This window comes from Danio rerio, chromosome 13 (assembly GCF_052040795.2).
Source record: "Danio rerio strain M-AB ecotype USA chromosome 13, GRCz13ab, whole genome shotgun sequence".
In the NCBI taxonomy this organism is placed as follows: Eukaryota; Metazoa; Chordata; class Actinopteri; order Cypriniformes; family Danionidae; genus Danio; species Danio rerio.
In genome coordinates, this window is record NC_141033.1 from 47808413 (window position 1) to 47828637 (window position 20225).

At 35.5% G+C, this 20225-nt stretch overlaps 1 protein-coding gene across 27 annotated transcripts in view; it reads right to left on the minus strand.

The window, feature by feature from the left end:
- The window catches only part of runx3 (RUNX family transcription factor 3), a 269502-nt gene that overhangs the window by 51242 nt on the left and 198035 nt on the right, over window positions 1-20225 (minus strand). For 24 of the 27 annotated variants that reach the window (XR_015505396.1, XR_015505397.1, XR_015505395.1 and 21 more), the window contains 3 exon segments: window positions 11132-11376; window positions 10029-10185; window positions 7829-7933 (listed from right to left, as the gene is read on the minus strand). Coding sequence is in view for 21 of the 27 variants with exons in the window: in XM_087278441.1 (XP_087134567.1) it covers window positions 7829-7933; window positions 10029-10185; window positions 11132-11376 (507 nt within the window). In the remaining 6 variants the exon portion in view is untranslated. 27 annotated transcript variants of the gene reach the window in all.

Consider the following 20225-nt stretch of genomic DNA (forward strand, 5'->3'; position numbering starts at 1 on the left):
TCGTTAACGCAAATTTCTAATCACATGGCAGCAACTTAATGCATTTGGGCATGTAGACAAAGTTAAGACGATCTGCTGCAGTTCAAACCGAGGATCAGAATGGGGAAGAAAGGGGATTTAAGTCACTTTAAAAGTGGTATGGTTGTTGGTGCCAGACGGGCTGGTTTGAGTATTTCAGAAACTGCTGATCTACTGGGATTTTCACACACAACCATCTCTAGGGTTTACAGAGAATGGTCTGAAAAAGAGAAAATATTCAGTGAGCGGCAGTTCTGTGGGCGCAAATGCCTTGTTTATGCCAGAGGTCAGAGGAGAATGGCCAGACTGGTTCCAGCTGATAGAAAGGCAACAGTAACTAAAATAAGCACTCGCTACAACTGAGGTCTGCAGAAGAGCATCTCTGAACGCACAAAACTTCGAGCCTTGAGGCGGATGGGCTACAGCAGCAGAAGACCACACCAGGCCACTCTGTAACTGAGGCTACAATTCGCACAGGCTCACTAAACTAGACAATAGAAGATTGGAAAAATGTTGCCTGTTCTGATGAGTTTCAAACATAAATGCAAAAATTTGGCAAGTAATACTCAATAAAATTAAGTTTTTATTAGTACTGGGTAATTAATCGCATCCAAAATAAAAGTTTGTTTTGATATGTGTTTTGTACTGTGTACATTTATTATGTGTGTATGTGTGTATATATACACACACACGCACGCACGCACGCACGCACGCACGCACGCACACACACACACACACACATATATATATATATATATATATATATATATATACCCGCATGCATATATTTGAGAAAAAAAAATTATATATACAGGTCAAAAGTTTAGAGTCGGTTTTTTATTTATTATTATTTTTTTAGTTAATAATTTAAAAAATTATTCTCTTCATCAAGCATCAAGGCGGCATTTATTAAATGTGAAATAAAGGTAAATTGTTAAATACTATTTATTAAATAATTATTTATTACTCATTGTATGTAGTTTCAAACTAAAAGATTACTCCAGTCATTACTGCTTTTATCACTATTACCATTATTAATAATAATATTTTAATAGTAATAATAATAATAATAATAATAATAATAATAATAATAATAATAAATATTAGAGTGATTTCTGAAGGATCATGTGACGGAAGACTGGAGTAAGGAAGCTGAAAATTCATCTTTAAATCACTGGAATAAATTATTAAATTAAAAGATAAACAAATTTTGAACAGTTATCTTATAATGCAATAACATTTCTAAATTTTACAATTTGTAGTGTATTTTGCTAAAATAAATGCAGTCGTGGTGAACAGGAAACGCTCATTTTAAAACATTTAAAAATCCTACTGACCCCAAACTTTTGACCGGTAATGTGTATGATACAAATAATTTTCATTCATTCATTCATTTTCTTTTCGGCTTAGTCCCTTTATTATCAGGGGTCGCCACAGTGGAATGAACCGGCAACTTACCCAGCATATGTTTTACGCAGCGGATGCTCTTCCAGCTGCAACCCATCACTGGGAAACACCCATACATTCTCATTCACACACATACCCTACGGATGATTTAGCTTATATAATTTACCTGTACCGCATGTCTTTGGACTGTGGGGGAAACTGGACCACCCAGAGGAAACCCACGTGAACGCGGGGAGAACTCCACACAGAAAGGCCAACTGACCCAGCCAAGGCTCGCACCATGACCTTCTTGCTGTGAGGCGAGAGCGCTACCCACTGCGCCACTGATTAGTTCTCTTCTATGTGTGTGTATCACATATAAACACTAAATATAAATAATGCACACACATAATAGTATATAACGTTACTTTATTTTGAATGCGATTAATTGTGACTAGTTTTTATTAATCTGAAACTCAGTTTGAAAGGAATTTGACTATAGCATTCAAATACTTTTTGGACAGCTGTTATGTATACTAAGTGTGCATAGTCCTCATCATTTCAAGATGCCTGTGCTTCTGTATGTTGTGTGAGTGGGTGTGTGGGGGGTCTTGTCTATCAGGTTTCTCAACTCCGCAGGTAAACATTAATGAGGTATTATTCTATTGGCAGCACTATCAAAGTACACACACACACACACACACACACACACACATACACACACACACACACACACACACACACACACACACACACACACACACACACACACACACACACACACACACACACACACACACACACACACAGCTTCTGTCAGCCCATGCCTGGGGGAGGAGAGGGTGTGGTTTTCTTATGAAAGATGCCATCGACACAACATATCTGACAAAAGCAAAATACACAGATACACAGTCCAGCACACATACAGCAAGTGAACAATCTAACCTTGTGGCAAAGACACATTCGTTTGCAGTATTATAGAATGGTCAATAAGTGTTCAAATCACATCCATTCATATACTTCAATTCAGTTTAATTTAATTTAATTTAAGCTAATTAATTTAATTTAATTTAATTTAATTTAATTTAATTTAATTTTATTTTATTTAAGCTAATTTAATTTAATTTAATTTAATTTAATTTAATTTAATTTAATTTGTTTTTCACAATAATTACCATTGTTGTATGGCCAAAGGACACATTTGATAGATGATAGTTTAAAATTTGTAGTCTAATAACAATAAATTTAACTCATGTTTCAAATTCATTTCCGAAGTCCGAAGTCTAATGCAACTACATCATAAGCATGTGAAAGCACACATCGTTTCTCTCAGCACTGTGTCTGAACCACTTTCATTAGTGATAGTTGAGTGAGCATAGGGTGCAGATACGGAAATGTGACCCGCTCGACAGGTAACAGGTCTAAAGAGTGATCACAGGCCAACGTCAGTCAGCCAACACGATAAATATGACATGCATGAGGAAATCTAGCATTACAGGCGTAACAAAAGGCAAGCATGAGTGCCAGACGGAACCAAAAGAGAGATTTGCATGTACTTTGCATTGCTACATGTCAGTGAGTGTATGTGCAATATCATATCAAATAGCATTTGCTCATTGGATGCTAGAATTTGCGATGGAATATTTATTTGATGACTTTTATTTGCATTGTAAGGATTTTTTAATGATAATTACACACATTAAAATACAGAAATAGTGTAATACAGCATGTTTATATAAATATATGAGCATGTCAGCTGTCAAAATTAATATTGAAATCTAACTAAGCCAGAGATGCCCAAAGTAGGCCCGTGGTATGCTTTAATTTGGCCAGCCATCCCATCTGAAAAGAGAGGCGGAATGATGGGGAGGTGGTTGAGGCGAATGCATTTGACAGTGATCCTTATTTTGAATTTAACGTAACCTTTTGTTCCATTGCTGAGCTACAAAAAAACGATTTAATTCAATGCCGTAAAGGAATCAGACTTTTAAAATGTAAATACTGTCAGCAAAGTGCATAAGACAAATCAAGTAATCAAATCAAAGTAAGCTTGACTAGTGTTGAGAACAGAGGTGCGGATCAACATGCAGTTTATTAATGGAGGTTGTACAGGCAAGGGTCATAGTCAGGAACAAAACAGTATCATAAGGGTAATCCAATAATCGTGGTCAATATACAAGCGAGAGGTTAGACTAGTCGAGAGGAGAAGCAAGACAAGGATCAAAACACACAGAAAAACAAACCAGGGAAAACGCTTTGTGATGTTCATGATTGAAACAAGACTCAGCCATGTGTAGATGAAGGTGAGGTGTATTTATAGTCCTGTAATCAGTGTAGATTGCAGCAGCTGTATCAGTGTGAGTGTCTGGATTATTGTCAGCTGTTGCAGAAGTTGATGAGTGCAGGGGGTTCTGGGAGTTGCAGTTCGTTCAGCAGTAATTTCTCATATAGAAAACCTCGCTGGCCATTGCAACAAACTACAGGAAGTAATCGCCAGCGGAGACAACACCACTGGCAATGCCAACAACTAGTGCGTTCAGCATTAAACTTGTGTCATAAAAGGGATTGTTTATGTTTTACTGTAATAAGTTCATTATAAAAATTATACTGCATTATACTAGTCAACATGAATTTTTAAACATTACTGAATAAATCAAAAAATAACTCCTGGCGAATTTAATATATATGGTTTGGTTTATATTCAACCCACAACCCTCAGTAAACTTAGCTTTTTTTGCCCTTTATAGGAAAATGTTTGGGCACCCCTAAAATTTTTTTTTACTTTTCTTCAAGCTAAATTTATTTTCTCAAATCTTTAATTTCTTTAATCATTTTAAGTTTAATTTTAAAATTTTAGTCAGTTTGGCTGATGTACAATGACAGGACTAAAAAGTTCATTTAATTCAACAAAAAAAACTTATTTAAATAAGTTTAATCATGTTTAAACTGTAAGTTATACAAAGTTAAATAATTAATACTTTAGTCAGTCTGACTGATATACAGATATACAGTTGAAGTTAGCCCCCCTTTGACGTTTTTTTTTTCTTTTTAAAATATTTCCCAAATGATGTTTAACAGAGCAAGGAAACTTTCACAGTATCTCTGATAATATTTTTTCTTCTGGAGAAAGTCTTATTTGTTTTATTTCGGCTAGAATAAAAGCGTTTTTTAATTTTTTAAAACTATATTAGGGTCAAAATTATTAGCCCCTTTAAGCTATATTTTTTTCGATAGTCTACAGAACAAACCATCATTATACAATAACTTGCCTGAGTAATTACCCTACCCGCCTAGTTAACCTAATCAACCTAGTTAAGCCTTTAAATGTCACGTTAGGCTGCATAGAAGTGTCTTGAAAAACATCAAGTAAAATATTATGAAGGCGACGCAGTGGCGCAGTAGGTAGTGCTGTCGCCTCACAGCAAGAAGGTCGCTGGGTCGCAGGTTTGAGCCTTGGCTAGGTCAGTTGGCGTTTCTGTGAGGAGTTTGCATGTTCTCCCTGCGTTCCCTTGGGTTTCATGGGGTACTCTGGTTTCCCCCACAGTCCAAAGACATGCAGTACAGGTGAATTGGGTAGGGTGAATTGTCCGTAGTGTATAAGTGTGTGAGTGTGAATGTTTCCCAGAGATGGGTTGCGGCTGGAAGGGCATCCGCTGTGTAAAAACGTGCTGGATAAGTTGGCGGTTCATTCCGCTGTGGTGACCCCAGATTAATAAAGGGACTAAGCTGACAAGAAAATGAATGAATGAAAATATTATGTAGTGTCATCATGGCAAAGATAAAATAAATAATGTATTAGAAATGAGTTATTAAAACTATCATGTTTAGTAATGTGTAGAAAAAAAAAAAGTGATCTCCGTTAAACAGAATTTGGGGAAAAAATAAACAGGGGGGCTAATAATTCTGACTTCAACTGTATGTTGAGAGGACTAAAAAAGTTCATTTAATTCACCTAAAAGCATTTCTTTACTGTGTACACATTGAATTATCATTTTAATCCAAACTAAACTGCATTTTCACTTTCTTTAAGTGCCACTTGGTTTGAAAAGCAATGACAAGGAACAAATATGACACAGCTCTGTAAACACCAGCAGTGAGTTCCCTTTATCTCTCTCTCTTTCTCTCTCTGGTCTCCTCTGGCTGTGGTTCGCGGGCTGCATTAGTGTTATGGATCTGCACCCCAAGCAGGCGTTCAGTGCTGTGTTAATTCAGCGGCTCTAATGCGGTCAGGCACTGCTGACCCCGCTGGTCAGAGAGAGTGGCCACTTTCATTGAACCCTCTATGTTTGCGGCTCCGAGACGCACCCTCGCACTCTGTGCCTGAAACGGCTTAATAACCCACCACAGCTGACATCTGAGGTTGGCAACCATCTAGACCACGGAGGGCTGTTCGCTGTTTAATATTAACACACACTGCTGTGCAGGTATGTATACACCCAAACAAACTAAAACGCAGGGAGAAATCGAAACCAACACTTACTTACTGAAATACACTGTACGTTTTAGGAACACACACATACAGTGTGGCTCGGTATCATCTGCCGGTGACTCATATGTCTTTTAAAGCTGTCGGTGATCTGAAAGTAGAAAATACTCGCTGCACTGTCCGAAATACAATACCTAACATAGTCAAAAGCGTGACCGAGTTAGAAACAGAATCCAAATAGTGTGCGATGATAAACCTCTAATACTGAAAGAAAAACAGCAGGAACCAACAGATTATCTAACCTGTTTAACTTGGCACTCGCTCTAAAGACGGCTCAGCTAGGTTTTTACTGCAGTAAATAACTGGGTATAAAGCAGACACAAAGGAGAGACTATCCCATCTCGTATCACCTCAAGTACTTCTCCCTCAGTATCAAACAACAGTGCACCGCAGAAAGAAAAGCCATTTCTACCAGAGCTGTGATTTGCAGTCTGGCATGAAATTGTACACAAGATGATAAATCAATAATAGGAACAACACATATTTATGTAGATTGTGCTGGATGCATGCACTAGAAACACACAGCACAATGTGTGCAGCACAAAATGACATTTGTTCATCTAATGAACCACTCAAAGTGAAATATTCAGTCACACTTTATCTTAAGGTACAATTCTCGCTACATTAACAAACCATGACAGATGACTTTAAGCTGAATAAACTACTAATTTGCTGCTTATTAATAGTTATCAAGGTAGAATTTGGGTTTATATGGATGTAGAATAATATAATGCTGTTTGTTCATCTAATGAACCACTCAAGATAAAATATTCAGTCACACTTTATCTTAAGGTACAATTCTGGCTGTATTAACAAACCATTAACCATAACTTTAAGCTCAATAAACTACTAATTTGTTGCTTATTAATAGTTATTAAGCTAGAATTTGTGTTTAAAGCGATGTAGAATAATATAATGACGTTTGTTCATTTAATAAACCACTTAAAATAAAACATTCAGTCACACTTTACCTTAAAGTACAATTCTCGCTATATTAACAAACCATTAACGATGACTTAAAGCTCGATAACCTACTAATTTGCTGCTTATTAATAGTTATTAAGGTAGAATTTGGGTCTGAAGCGATGTAGAATAATATTATGACGTTTGTTCATCTAATGAACCAGTCAAGATATGAAATATTCAGTCACACTTTATCTTAAGGTAGATTTCTGGCTATTAACAAACCATTAACTATGAATTTAAGCTCAATAAACTACTCATTTGATGCTTATTAATAGTTATTATGGTAGAAATTGTTTTTAAAGTGATGTAAAATAATATAATATCGTTTGTTTAACTAATAACCCATTAAAAATTAAATAAATAGTCACAATTTATATTAACAAACCATTAACTATGACTTTAAGCTCACTAAACTGCTCATTTGCTGCTTATTAATAGTTATTAAGGTATAATTTGGGTTTATATTGATGTAGAATAATATAAAGGCGTTTGTTCATCTAATGAACCAGTCAAGATAAAATATCCAGTCACACTTTATCTTAAGGTACAATTCTTGCTATTAACAAACCATTAGCCATAACTTTAAGATCAATAAACTACTAATTTGCTGCTTATTAATAGTTATTATGGTGGAAATTGTTTTTAAAGCAATGTAAAATAATATAATATCGTTTGTTCAACTAATGAACCACTCAAAATTAAATAAATAGTCACACTTTATAATAACAAGCCATTAACTATGACTCTTAGTTCAATAAATTACTACTTTGCAGCGTATTAATAGTTATTAGTATAGAATTTGTGCTTATATGGATGTAGAATAATACAATGGACTCTTTGAGTACTAATAAATATCTTAATAATAGGCAGGTAATAAGACACTGAGAAATTATACTTAAACTAAAGTGTTACCAAATCATTTCTATCAAACACAGCACAATACAGACATAAAGGGGAATTGTGGGTACTCACGTCTTGGCTCTCGAGGTCCGTCAACGGTGACTTTAATAGCGCGGTGGTACGTGGCGACTTGCGGCGGTCCAGTGAACACAGTGATGGTCAAAGTGAAGCTCTTTCCTGAGAGGAAGAATACGATGTCATGAGTTTTAAGAGGTATTACATGATCTAAAAGTCTTGAGAATTAATTTAATATAAAACTAAAAATTAACATTAATCATCACTGTAAAAAATGCTGGGTTCTACATAATTCCTTCATGTTGACCCAACACAAATCGATCAAGTTTTCGACAAATTAATTTACTTAATTATTTTAACAAATGTAAGTGGATTGAACATAAAATAATTAACTTGTCGCAAAAAACTCAAGAATTGTGTCGATTGAGCTCATTTTAAATAAGTAGTTTAAAAAAAGCAGCAACTTTTTGGATAACATACATGGATATACTTAGATAACTCAATCACCAATTTCATTTAAGCAACCTGAGCGCTGTAGTCAGCATAACAAAAAGGAGGACAAACAAAACTCGGCATTATAAAATGTATCATGTATATTTTTATCATCATGAAACGCTTTATATTATATTCAAAACAAAGCAAAATAGGAGTCTCTTTACTAGCGGTTTCAGATTTTTGGACCACAACCTTGGTATGTTGAGTCAGATTGAGTGTGGCAGCAAGAAACAGGGGAAAGTATTTGTGGTTTGCAACAATAACAAATATTGTGAAGTCAATATTTAGCAATATGCTGATGGCAGAATAATCTGTAAGTGATATTAGCATTCGATCATTTCCTGAAAGTGTGGGATAATATCGCAGTCGTTCTTTCGGTTGAGAAAAATAATTAAATCATATAAAGTTGCTTCTGCCAGATAAGCCCTCAGGTAAACACAGAAACTCCCTCAGGCTCGGCGAGGTAAAGATTCAAACACAATCCCGCCGAGGTGGGTCACACACAGCTGGGAGAAATGAATGGGTTTCCTCTAAAAAGAGACAGCACTACTGCTTTGATGCGCTTTCAAATGCGTTTATGATGTGGATTAGTCAGACAATGTGTTCCAGATTGTTCCCGGGACTCCGCTGTGTCTGTGTGCATGTGTGTGCGTGCGTGCGTGTGTGATCTCTAAATGCAATGAAGCTGCGCTTTGAGGGGGAGAAAGCCGTGGCTTGTATGAGGGCTATGAGGGTGGGGTAATTGACTGCAGAAATGAAAGGTACTTTTAATTCGCGCACTGCAGCGCTTTCCATTCATCCGTCTGCAACTATTTAAAGTGTAACATTTACAGGAAAAATGTGAGTGCGAGGAGCGGGGCCAAGAGGAAAACGACGAAAGGGAAAAGCTTGTGAAAGAATGTAAGCTATGTAAGAGGTAGGGTGTTTTAAGGTGTGTAAACAAGATGGGGTTTTTTAAACCTTACATCCTTTATGAAAAAATTGTTCTGTGAGGAAATTATTTTTTATGGGACATGTAGGCTAACAGAAGCATTCAGTTTTATCCGTTATATATGTGACAAATGTTTTTGGTTTATTTAATTGTTAGTTAGTACAGCGCTCAGCGTATATAAATACACCCCTCACAAATCTCTCTTTTAAATTCAGATTTTTAATAGGAAGCGCTACAATATTATATTTGTGCATATACATTAGATTAGTAAGCACTGAAGCCAAATCTGGAGCTTATCTAACAAAATAACTTACAATGACGGTCCAAAAACTATTACACCCAAATTTATATGTTATAGAAAAATATTAAATACAAATTTAAAAGAGATAAAATCAAGAGAAGCAACAAATTTTTAAAAAAAATTTTTTGCACGATTTAGCTTGAATTTAATTGGATTATCTTTCAATTTCTAAATATGTTTAGTGACTAAAATATTGTTTTAATAAATATATCTGTTTAATAAATCGGTTTTGTTTAAATGCATTACAATAAATAGTCTATATTCACTGAGAAATGGATAAAAATATTCATTTTTAAAATGGGGTGTACTCATTTATACTGAGCACTGTATACATATAACAAAAATGACACCCACTGTGTTTAAGTTTAAATGTAAGACAATTCGTAAATTGATATTTGTATGACTGGATTTTTTTTTGTATTATTTCTGTCTTGCTTTTTTCTTTTTAACATAAATGGTTTCTATTGATTCCAAAGCATGCATGCATGCATCTGCCCACAAAAAGACAAAGAAATGTTTAGATGTGGCACCTCTGCCGCTCCTGCCCACGAAGCGCAGGTCGTTGAAGCGCGCCACCTGGTTCTTCATGACGGCAGACGCGTTTCTCAGCTCCGCGGAATAATTCTCATCATTTCCCGCCATCACAGTGACCAGAGTCCCGTCAGGAACATCACCAAGAGCCACCACCTGATAAACACAGAGATAAAGCCATAATCAAACACACACACACAAACCCAATAAACCACAAATCTGGGTTGCAGCCTTAACAAAAATCACTAGTAATGTTAGGTATGTGTGTACTCGCAATTATACAGTTGTGTGTACAAATAAAATACAAATAATAGATATAATATTAGCTTTGCGAGTATATGCATCGTTTCCTTAATTATGGGAGCAATTTTATATTTTAAATTCCGTTGGCCCAAATTCAACGATTAATATTTATATGTGCAAAATATATAAACAGAATAGATGCGAATAACAACAGCATATAAACGAATCGTACATTCAGCAAACAAATATTAAAACAGTAATGCTAATAATAATAGTTGCATAATTATAATATAAAAATTTAAATAATTGTTAATAATATTTAATTATTATAATAATAATAATTTCATGCTAATTTTCCAAGTGCAGAAAACCGTGTCGAAACATCTCTGACGTGATTGACATCTGTTCAAATCATCAGTCAAGCAGTAAATTTGCCTAGTATGTTGATGATATCAGAAAATATATGAAATTAGCAAGTGTTTTAATTTTGCAGTTGCTATCAGGTGAGTTGACATTTTAAAAACATCTCCACAGTAATTTCTTATTGATTAACTTGTGTTCTTGGCACGCGCAACCAAGTTGTCTTTTGGCGCCCCTATATCAGTTAACCAAACATCAGCTAACTAACACATCTGTAAAAACACATTTTGCTATAAATTTATGCTAAGTAAACAATTAAAATAATTAATAAATACAAACAATAGTAGTTTAGTGATGTACCACTCGTCAAAAGTGCTAACGGAAAACTCTGTTGCTATGGTTATCGCTTCAGAAGAGCGCGAGTTCTGTTTAAAAGTAGCTAGATTTCTGACAAAGCCAAGAAATTAGTCAATATTACAGATAGAAGTGTTTTATTTACCTTAAACGCCACGGGAAGGGTTTTGTTGCACCTCCAGTGAGACGGCAGGACCGAGCAGAGAAAGTTTGGGCTGTCCGTGCGCACCAGCTCTCCGGCGTGATCAGCCAGCACGTCCACCACGGAGCGGCTCTCCACGGGCCGGCCGGAGCGCAGGGGGCCCGGCGCGCTCATGCTCTGGCTCTCGGTCACTTTAGCGCACGGGAACGAGGCGGAGGGCGGCGTGAACCGTCTGCTCGTGCTCGGGTCTACGGGAATATGCATCACAACAGATTTCAAATGAGTCCTCGTGAAAAGCTCGGGCAACCCAGTTGGGTGAGTAGGCTACAGAAAGTCCGTTGTGTTGGAGAGTGGAAAAAACTCCTCGGTGACCGTTTACTTTGTGTTGCAATGCAGATGCAGAAGCGTTAATACAGAGCGAGTTCCCCACTGACTTCAGCCACACACACACACACACGCACGCACAAACAATCTCGTGCTGCACGATAGATGAGAGTAAGGCATAAAAACAGAGTCTTGTATGCTTCTCAAAGCATATACAACTACTATTTAAGAGTTATTTATGAAACTGAATTCATCCCAGAGCGTGTACAGCAGGTGTGAGCTGCTCCTGAATATCAGTTTTACTTTCAGTCAGTTACTTTCCGTCCTGTCAATCCAGAGTCTCGGAAAATAAAGTCCAAACAAATTAATCCCTCAGTTTCAGAAGAGTTTCTGCAGCAAAGTCCCTTTCAGCTGTCAAGCGTTCTTTCCAAATGAATGCGTAAAAGTGAGTTAAAACGAGAAAAGTGGTTTGTGTTAGTCAGACATACGACTACGCGAACGCCGCGCTCTGCACTCTGCAGACGAGCGTTATTTACTCATCTCATTATAGCCTGGAGTGCGCTGAGCGCTCCACCAATCAGCGAACAGGGCAGGGTTTAAGCGACCAATCAGCGGACGGGGCTAGTCATCAAACGAGCCGAAGCAAAACTGAAAGCTTCTCTATTATCAGCGTTCATTATATTTAATGAGCAATCAATAAAATATTCCAATCCTCTTCATACATGTTTTGGCACACAATAAACGAGGAAGGTTTAGAGTATGTAAGGTGTAACCTTTAAAACCACAGACAAAATAATGATTAAAAAACTTTGAAGTTATTCATCATGTCTCTCTGTGTGTCAGTTAATGAAGTTTTTGTTAAAATATATTGCACGAAGTATTGAGCAATTAAATAATCTATTTAAAATAGTTATAGGGACACAAAGTATCCCTAAAAATAATAGAATAAGTAAATTAAAAACAGCAGCAATGATAAAAATTAAACAGTCTGCTAATGATCAGTAAGTGATAATATTAAAAAACATATCTTGCGCTAAATTAATTTTCTATAACTAATGGGTTCGTTCCATCATGCCACAACAACAATAATTACGATGGTCTCACGCAGAGTATTTAATTAGAATCTAATGAGTTCCTGTGTGGTTGACACACCCTGAGCTCGAACTGTCGCCACTAGTAGGCGCATGTGTCGTTTAAAAATCCTCAGCGGGGCCAAAGAAAGTGAGTTAAAGCGCATTAAACTGACACAGAACGGGAGGGAAATACAGAGACAGACTAAAACAAATGAAACTGAGCAATGCAGAAATAAAGCCATTCTCGTGCTAGAGCTGGTCATTTATAATGCATTATTTTCTACTCAGTTCTGCCGGTTTTCTTATTATTGGTTCTTGCGATGATTATTCGGGAAGACGCATTAAATGTCTTGGTGTTCAGACGCTAAAAAAATAATCAAATTTATTAACTATAAAACAAAATAAAAAATGTTTATGATGAGTTAACAGGCAAAGCAACCCTTATTTGTATCTCTAAACGTCCTGCTTTTATAAAACTAGGCTACCATTCGTATAAATTCGTTCATACACATTTATATAATAAATAAAATATTCATATTAACATACAGAGTTAAAATAACACACCATTTTTTAAATGCAGAAATGGAGAATTTAAATGCAGTCAGAATATTTATATACAGCCTCTCTTTTTTAGTTCGCAACAAACCAAATAATAATAACAACACTAATGATAGTTTTCATTACACATGGGCTACAAAAATCTGCATTTATTAACATTAATAATATTTAACTGACTGCATTTATAAACAACACACTGTAAAAATATATATAATCAATTAGTTCTGACAGCATGTGTTTTTAGTTCATTGTAAGTTAGTTAATCATGTTCTAGCTTAATTTGATAAGTTACGCAAGCTGTTTTAAGTCAGTATAACATAGGCTAATATAAGTTCAATGGACTCATAATATTAATTTGATTCAGCTTAAAAAAATTAAAACAACCCGGATTTATTTACAGTGCACAAATGTATTTGCATTAGTCATTCACGTTTCTGCAAGCAGATTAATTCGCAATCAATTTATTCTGCATGTTTTTGTTCGTTGGCTCGTTCTGTGACAGAAAGAGGGAGTGCATGTTTCAGTGTTATGAGCAGTGGGCTTGAGGTTTAACTCGAGCTGGCAGGAATTGTGCCAGAATTCTGCGGGTTCATATGCTAAAGATGAGCTCAGTTTGAAACCAGCGTTTGTTTACATAGAGAGAACATCACATTCAAGCAAACAAATTAAAACGACAAAATCGCGCATGCAATCAGTGCAATTTGAATACGACATATGAGAACAATCGTATTCGTTATTACTATTATTATTATTATTATTATTATTATTCCACGAAAAGCCAAGCGCCACAGCTGTGATATTTATTCTGTTATCGCATTCATTATTTGACAGTTAAACCACTGATATTCATCTTCAGCTCGATTTGAAAAAATGAGCCTAAAAGGGAAGTCAAAATCTCACCCACACTAATGGCCCAAAAGAGCAAAAAATATGCACAATAACGTGTCAAGATCATTAGCATGTTTCATCAACATCTGCTCGAAAGACTTATTGCAAACCTTCCTCTTTTCACGCCTTCCGTCCTCCCGCTGCAATGCATTTCAGTAGGTTGAGTAAGTATTGTCGAAACAGAGATGCATGCCGACGTGTTGCACAGTCTAAACCCTTTAAATAAAGCAGACTACTTTGTATGATCACATACATGCGACAACTGAGTCACATTGTTACATTACAACGGTCCTCTTGCATATATATTCCCATAATATAGGCTATACATTTTAATATTAGCATGCCTTTAAAATGGCATTACTTCGTATAATTTTCTGGATGTTTATTTATTTATTTATTTTAAATGTTTGTTTGTTTGTTTGTTTGTTTCAACATGTAAAGAAATTGACATGCTTTCTGTGTTTATTTTTTCAAGGCTTGTCTTTCGCATTTTAATACATTACCGCCACTAGAATAGATACAGCTGTGGTCCTAAAATAGATTGCTTATATTACTTATTAAATTATCTTTTGTTTTTCAATAACGTCTACCCCAATTCAACCATCACAATAATGTAAAAACAGTAATACGGAGTTTAATCATATTATTTATCAAATTACCTATTAAATGGTATTTTATTAACGTCTACCCCAATTCAACCATCACAATAACGTAAAAAACAGTAATTTTACGGAGTTTTATTCATATTATTTATCAAATTACATATTAAATTGTATTTTATTAGCGTCTACCCAAACCCTAGACCCAACAGTAATGTAAAAATATTAATTAATGTTGTACAGTGGCATAAAAATTATGCTATATTGATGTGAGTGTCCATAGCTGTATCTCTTCTAGACTTTACCGGCATGCTCACATGTAGCATATTCTTGAAGTAAGGGTAGTGTAATTTTAAAAAATAATAAGAATAATACTCGGTATAATTATTGTTTGTACATTACTGTGATGGTTGGGTTTATGTTTGGGCCGTATACAATAAAATACAATTGATAGATAATTTAATAAATACCTCCCGACCGTAGCTGTATCTCTTCTAGCAACAACCCTGCATGCCATCAAGACTTTACTACTTCACTACGTACTTTCACACACGAAATCGCAACATATGTTGTTATCCTGAACTCAAGAGTGCCGATAAGCACGAGCCAGTCAGGGGTCGTTGTGGATGCATGTATATGGGTGATGTTTTCCAGCATCTGTTCATTATTAATACGTGACCGCACGCGCTCAGACTGACTCCGCGCGCCTGTCAAATTCAGACTCCGCGCGCAGTTTCTACGGTTACAGTCGCGCAGCAACGTGCCCTCCTTAATGACGCGCGCCCCTCTGATATGTGATCTGAGCTTAAAGCCCGCGTCAAGTCCACATCGAGCAATCAAGCGCTGAGAAATGATGTGCGCGCGTACAAAGAGGCACGAGCGCTCAGAAACAGCCTGAAGTTCAAACAATGAAAAATAGCGCAGACGCAAGAGTCAGAGAGCACCCACATCATGCCATCAGTCTTCACTGGGGTACAATGGGGTTAAATGCATGTCTTCTGGAGTCTCCCTAAACACTAAATAGCAACCGCAGCTGTTTCTTGAAGATGTTTGTCGCTGTGCATTGCACAATCAGCCTGATGCATACTGCACAGTTAAGGTCGTTGCATGCAAATGTTGAATTGAAGCAACCCCATCTAAAAACGTTGCAGATCAACGTGGCCAATGAGAAGCCCTGAAAATGTCATATTCATTTTGAGACTAAAAAATGTTGCAATGTTTTGTCTGAGCATTGCAACAAATGGGAAATCCTGTTTTGTTCCTGTGTATTTACAGAAGGAAAAAAAAACTTGCCTAAAAGTTGCTCAGATGTGACTGTTTAACTACACTGAAATATGTTGAGTTGTTGTTTAACTATTGGGTTATTTCTCAATTAAATTTAAAATGCATTTTCAACCAAACTGTTAGTTTTGTACATGTTTGAACCAATGTCGGGTTAAAGCAACCCAACATTTTCAGAGTGTATTTAAAAATATTTTATTTATTTATTTATTTATTTATTTATTTATTTATTTATTTATTTATTTATTCATTCATTCATTCATTCATTCATTTATTCATTCATTCAAAACCTCATATACTCTATATTAGATAATATATATTTTTGGAATATAGTTGAATGTTTCTATGTTGGAGGAAAAAAGAAATTAGTTTGGGTATTTTTTTTTTCAATTGAATTTAAAACGTATTTGTAATCCAACTGTTGGTTCAATGCTACCTAAAATGTTTAGAGTGTATTTTAAAATATTTATTAATTTATTCGATATTAGATTATATTAGATTACACAACCGGTCAAAATTTGGGGTCAGTAGGATTTTGAAATGTTTTAAAATGAGCTTCTTCTGCTCACCAAGGCTTAATTTATTTAATCAAAAATACAGTACACATTGTAAAATTGTGAAATGTTATTGCATTGTAAAATAACTGTTCACAAGTAGTTTATCATCTAATTTAAATTGGTAAAACAAATTTAACTGCATAAAATGCATTTTAACCTTACTGTTGGGTTAATACAACCTAAAACTTTTAGAGTGTATTTTAAAATATTTATTTATTTATTTATTTATTTATTTATTTATTTATTTATTTATTTATTTATTTATTTAATTGTTTGTTTGTTTGTTATTTATTTATTTATTTATTTATTTATTTATTCATTCATTCATTCATTTATTTATTTACTAATTAATCAATTAATTAATTAATTTATCCAAAGCCTCATATACTCTATATTAGATTATATTAGATGAAACATATATTCAATACAGGTGAATGTTTCTATGTTGAAGAGAAAAAGAAATAACTTTGGAATTATTTTTTTAAATGAATTTAAAATGCATTTTGAACCCAACTCCTGGTTAATTAATACAACACAAGATGTTTAGAATGTATTTTAAAATATTTATTTATTTATATATTCAAAACCTCATATTTTATACTATATATAAATGTTTTTTCTTTAAATAGTTGAATGTTTCTATGTTGGAAGTAGAAAGAAATTACTTTGGGTTATTTTTTTTTTCAACTGAATTAAATATGCATTTTAACCCAACTGTTGGGTTAATCCAACCAAAAAATAAAAAATAAAAAATAAATAAAAATAAATAAATAAATAAATATTATTATATATATTACGTTTTTCATTCATTTATTCATTTTTATCATCAGATTATGTTTCTGATAGAAAAGCAGAGTTGTTTCTATATTATAGGGTGGAAAAAATACTTTGGGTACATTTTTTTTCATTTAACTTTAAAATACACATTTAAACCCAACTGCTGGGTTAATACAATCCATTTTCAAGCATATTTTCATATATATATATATATATATATATATATATATATATATATATATATATATATATATATATATATATATATATATATATATATATATATATATATGTATGTATATAATTAAAATATATAATTATAAATATTAAAATACTCACTCATTCATTCATTCATTCATTCATATTAAAATACATTTAAAATACATTTTTAACCCAACCATTTTTTGAATGTGTTCACATCAATTTAAAATTTTGAAATACTCATTCGTTGATTTCCTTCAGCTTAGTCACTATTTCAGGCAAACTTCACACATAAATGCCAACTGGTCGAGCGGGGATTCGAACCAGCGACCTTCTTGCTTTGAGGGCGACAGCGCTAACCACTAAGCCACCATGTCGCGCTTAATTTAGTCATCCAAAACCTCATACACTGAATATTAGATAAGCATTTTTTACAGAATTGCAGAGTAGAACGTTTCCAGGCTGGTGGGAGCAATAAATGACTACAGCCAAAAACGACACCAAAGAGGCTTTGCTTGGCACAGATCTGATACAGTATGCTTGAACAGCAACTAATTACTTACATAATTCAGAGGGAATAGATTTATTGCAAAGGATGTGCAAACCGGGGTCACACTGACTGTTCCAATCACACTAGAGATTAATCAGTAATAAACTGTATGCTTAGACTAACACTGCACCTCCAAGACACACACGACACAAAACTAAAAAGAAAAACAGTATTCTTATTAAACACTCGCGCGGTTATGAAACGTCAAAAGTGGTTAAATAAACAGAAAATGGGTTAACCATTGCTGAAGTGGTTATTTTGGAGATTTTACTTACACGCTATTCCAAAAATATCATTAATTTGTTTCTGAATTATTTTAGCATGATATCTAACTCAGTATTATGTGAAACCGGAGGCCTCCTGCCACAGAATACATGATAATAAATTGCATTAATAATTAACTAATTATTACACACCAAAACAAACATTCATTTATTTTCCTTTGGCTTTAGTCTCATTATTCATCAGGGGTCGCCACAGCAGAATGAACCACCAACTAATCCAGCATACTGTATGTTTCACACAGCGGATGCCCTTACAGCTGCAACCCAGTACCTGGGAAACATCCATACACCCTCATTTGCACACATACACTACGGCCAATTTAGTTAAAAATTAACCCAACATTGGGTTTGTCCATGTTTGACCCAACAGTGGATTACGACAAGCCAGCAATGTTTAGAGTGTACGCGCAGTCTCACAAACACACAAACAAAATGTCACACAAAAAAGCAACACACCAGTCTGAGGAATGCAAATCTGAAGAAACCACAAATATCTGCCCAAACACTTTGCACTGGTAAAACATTACTTCATTAGTCATCACACACACATACACACACACACACACAGACCTCCATGCCCACAGATAAAAATCAAATCGGGGCATAAAATGCTGACATAAGTCTGTGGATTTGCTATCTTCCCCCCTCTGTGGGCGGCAGCACATTTCTTTACGTTTACAAATTACAGAGGGAGCAAGTCTGGAAGCCGCAGAGAGCATTCCTTCCGTACAGTGTCTCCTTGTGTTTCAGCTGCGGGTTTGTCTGCCTGAGAAAGCAGCACAGATGACCTGCAGTCAACTCTAAATCTCCCGTTTACATGCTTGAATTTCAGCCCCACCTCATATCAGGTGGCCTTAATGACATCATCATGGTCTCCTATCTACAGGGCAGTGTAAGCTTTTGAAGTCTTTTCACGATCTTGTGTCTATGTTTTCGTTGCATGCAGCTAACACTTCGGACATGCAAATGAGGAAAAAAGAATGCACATCGCTCCTATTAACATAATATACACACTCACTAATTTATTATGTACACCTTGCTGGTACCAGGTTGGACCTCCTTTTGCCTTCAGATTTGCTTTAATCCTTCGTGGCACAGATTCAAGAAGGTACTGGAAATATTCCACAGAGATTTTGGTCCATATTGACATGATAGCATCACAGTTGCTGCAGATTTGTCGGCAGCACATCCATGATGCGAATCTCCCGTTCCACCACATCCCAAAGATGCTCTATTGGATTGAGTTCTGGTGATTGGGGAGGCCATTTGAGTACAGCAAACTCATTGTCATGTTCAAGAAACCAGTCTGAGAGGATTTACGCTTTTTGCACGTTATCCTGCTGGAAGTAGCCTTCAGAAGATGGGCACACTGTGGTCACATAGGGATGGACATGATCAGCAACAATACTCAGGTAGGCTGTGGCATTGACATGATGCTCAATTGGTACTAATAAACACATAGTGTGCCAAGAAAATATCCCCCACACCATACACCACCACCAACAGCCTGAACCGTTGATACAAGGCAGGATGGATCCATGCTTTCATGTTGTTGATGCCAAATTCTGACCCTACCATCTAAATGCAGATATCGAGATTCATCAGAGCAGGCAACGTTTTTCCAATCTGTCCAACTTAGGTGAGCCTGTGTGAATTGTAGCCTCAGTTTCCTGTTCTTAGCTGACAAGAGTGGCACCCGGTGTGGTCTTCTGCTGCTGTAGCCCATCTGCCTCAAGGTTGGACGTGTTGTGTTTTCAGAGATGCTCTTCTCCAGACCTCGGTTGTAACGAGTGCTTATTTGAGTTACTATTGCCTTTCTATCAGCTGGAACCAGTCTGGCCATTCTCCTCTGACCTCTGGCATCAACAAGGCTTCTGTGCCCAAAGAACTGTCGCTCACTGAACATTTTCTCTTTTTCGGACCATTTTCTGTAAACCCAAGATATGGCTGTGCATGACAATCCCAGTAGATCAGCAGTTTCTGAAATACTCAGACCAGCCCATCT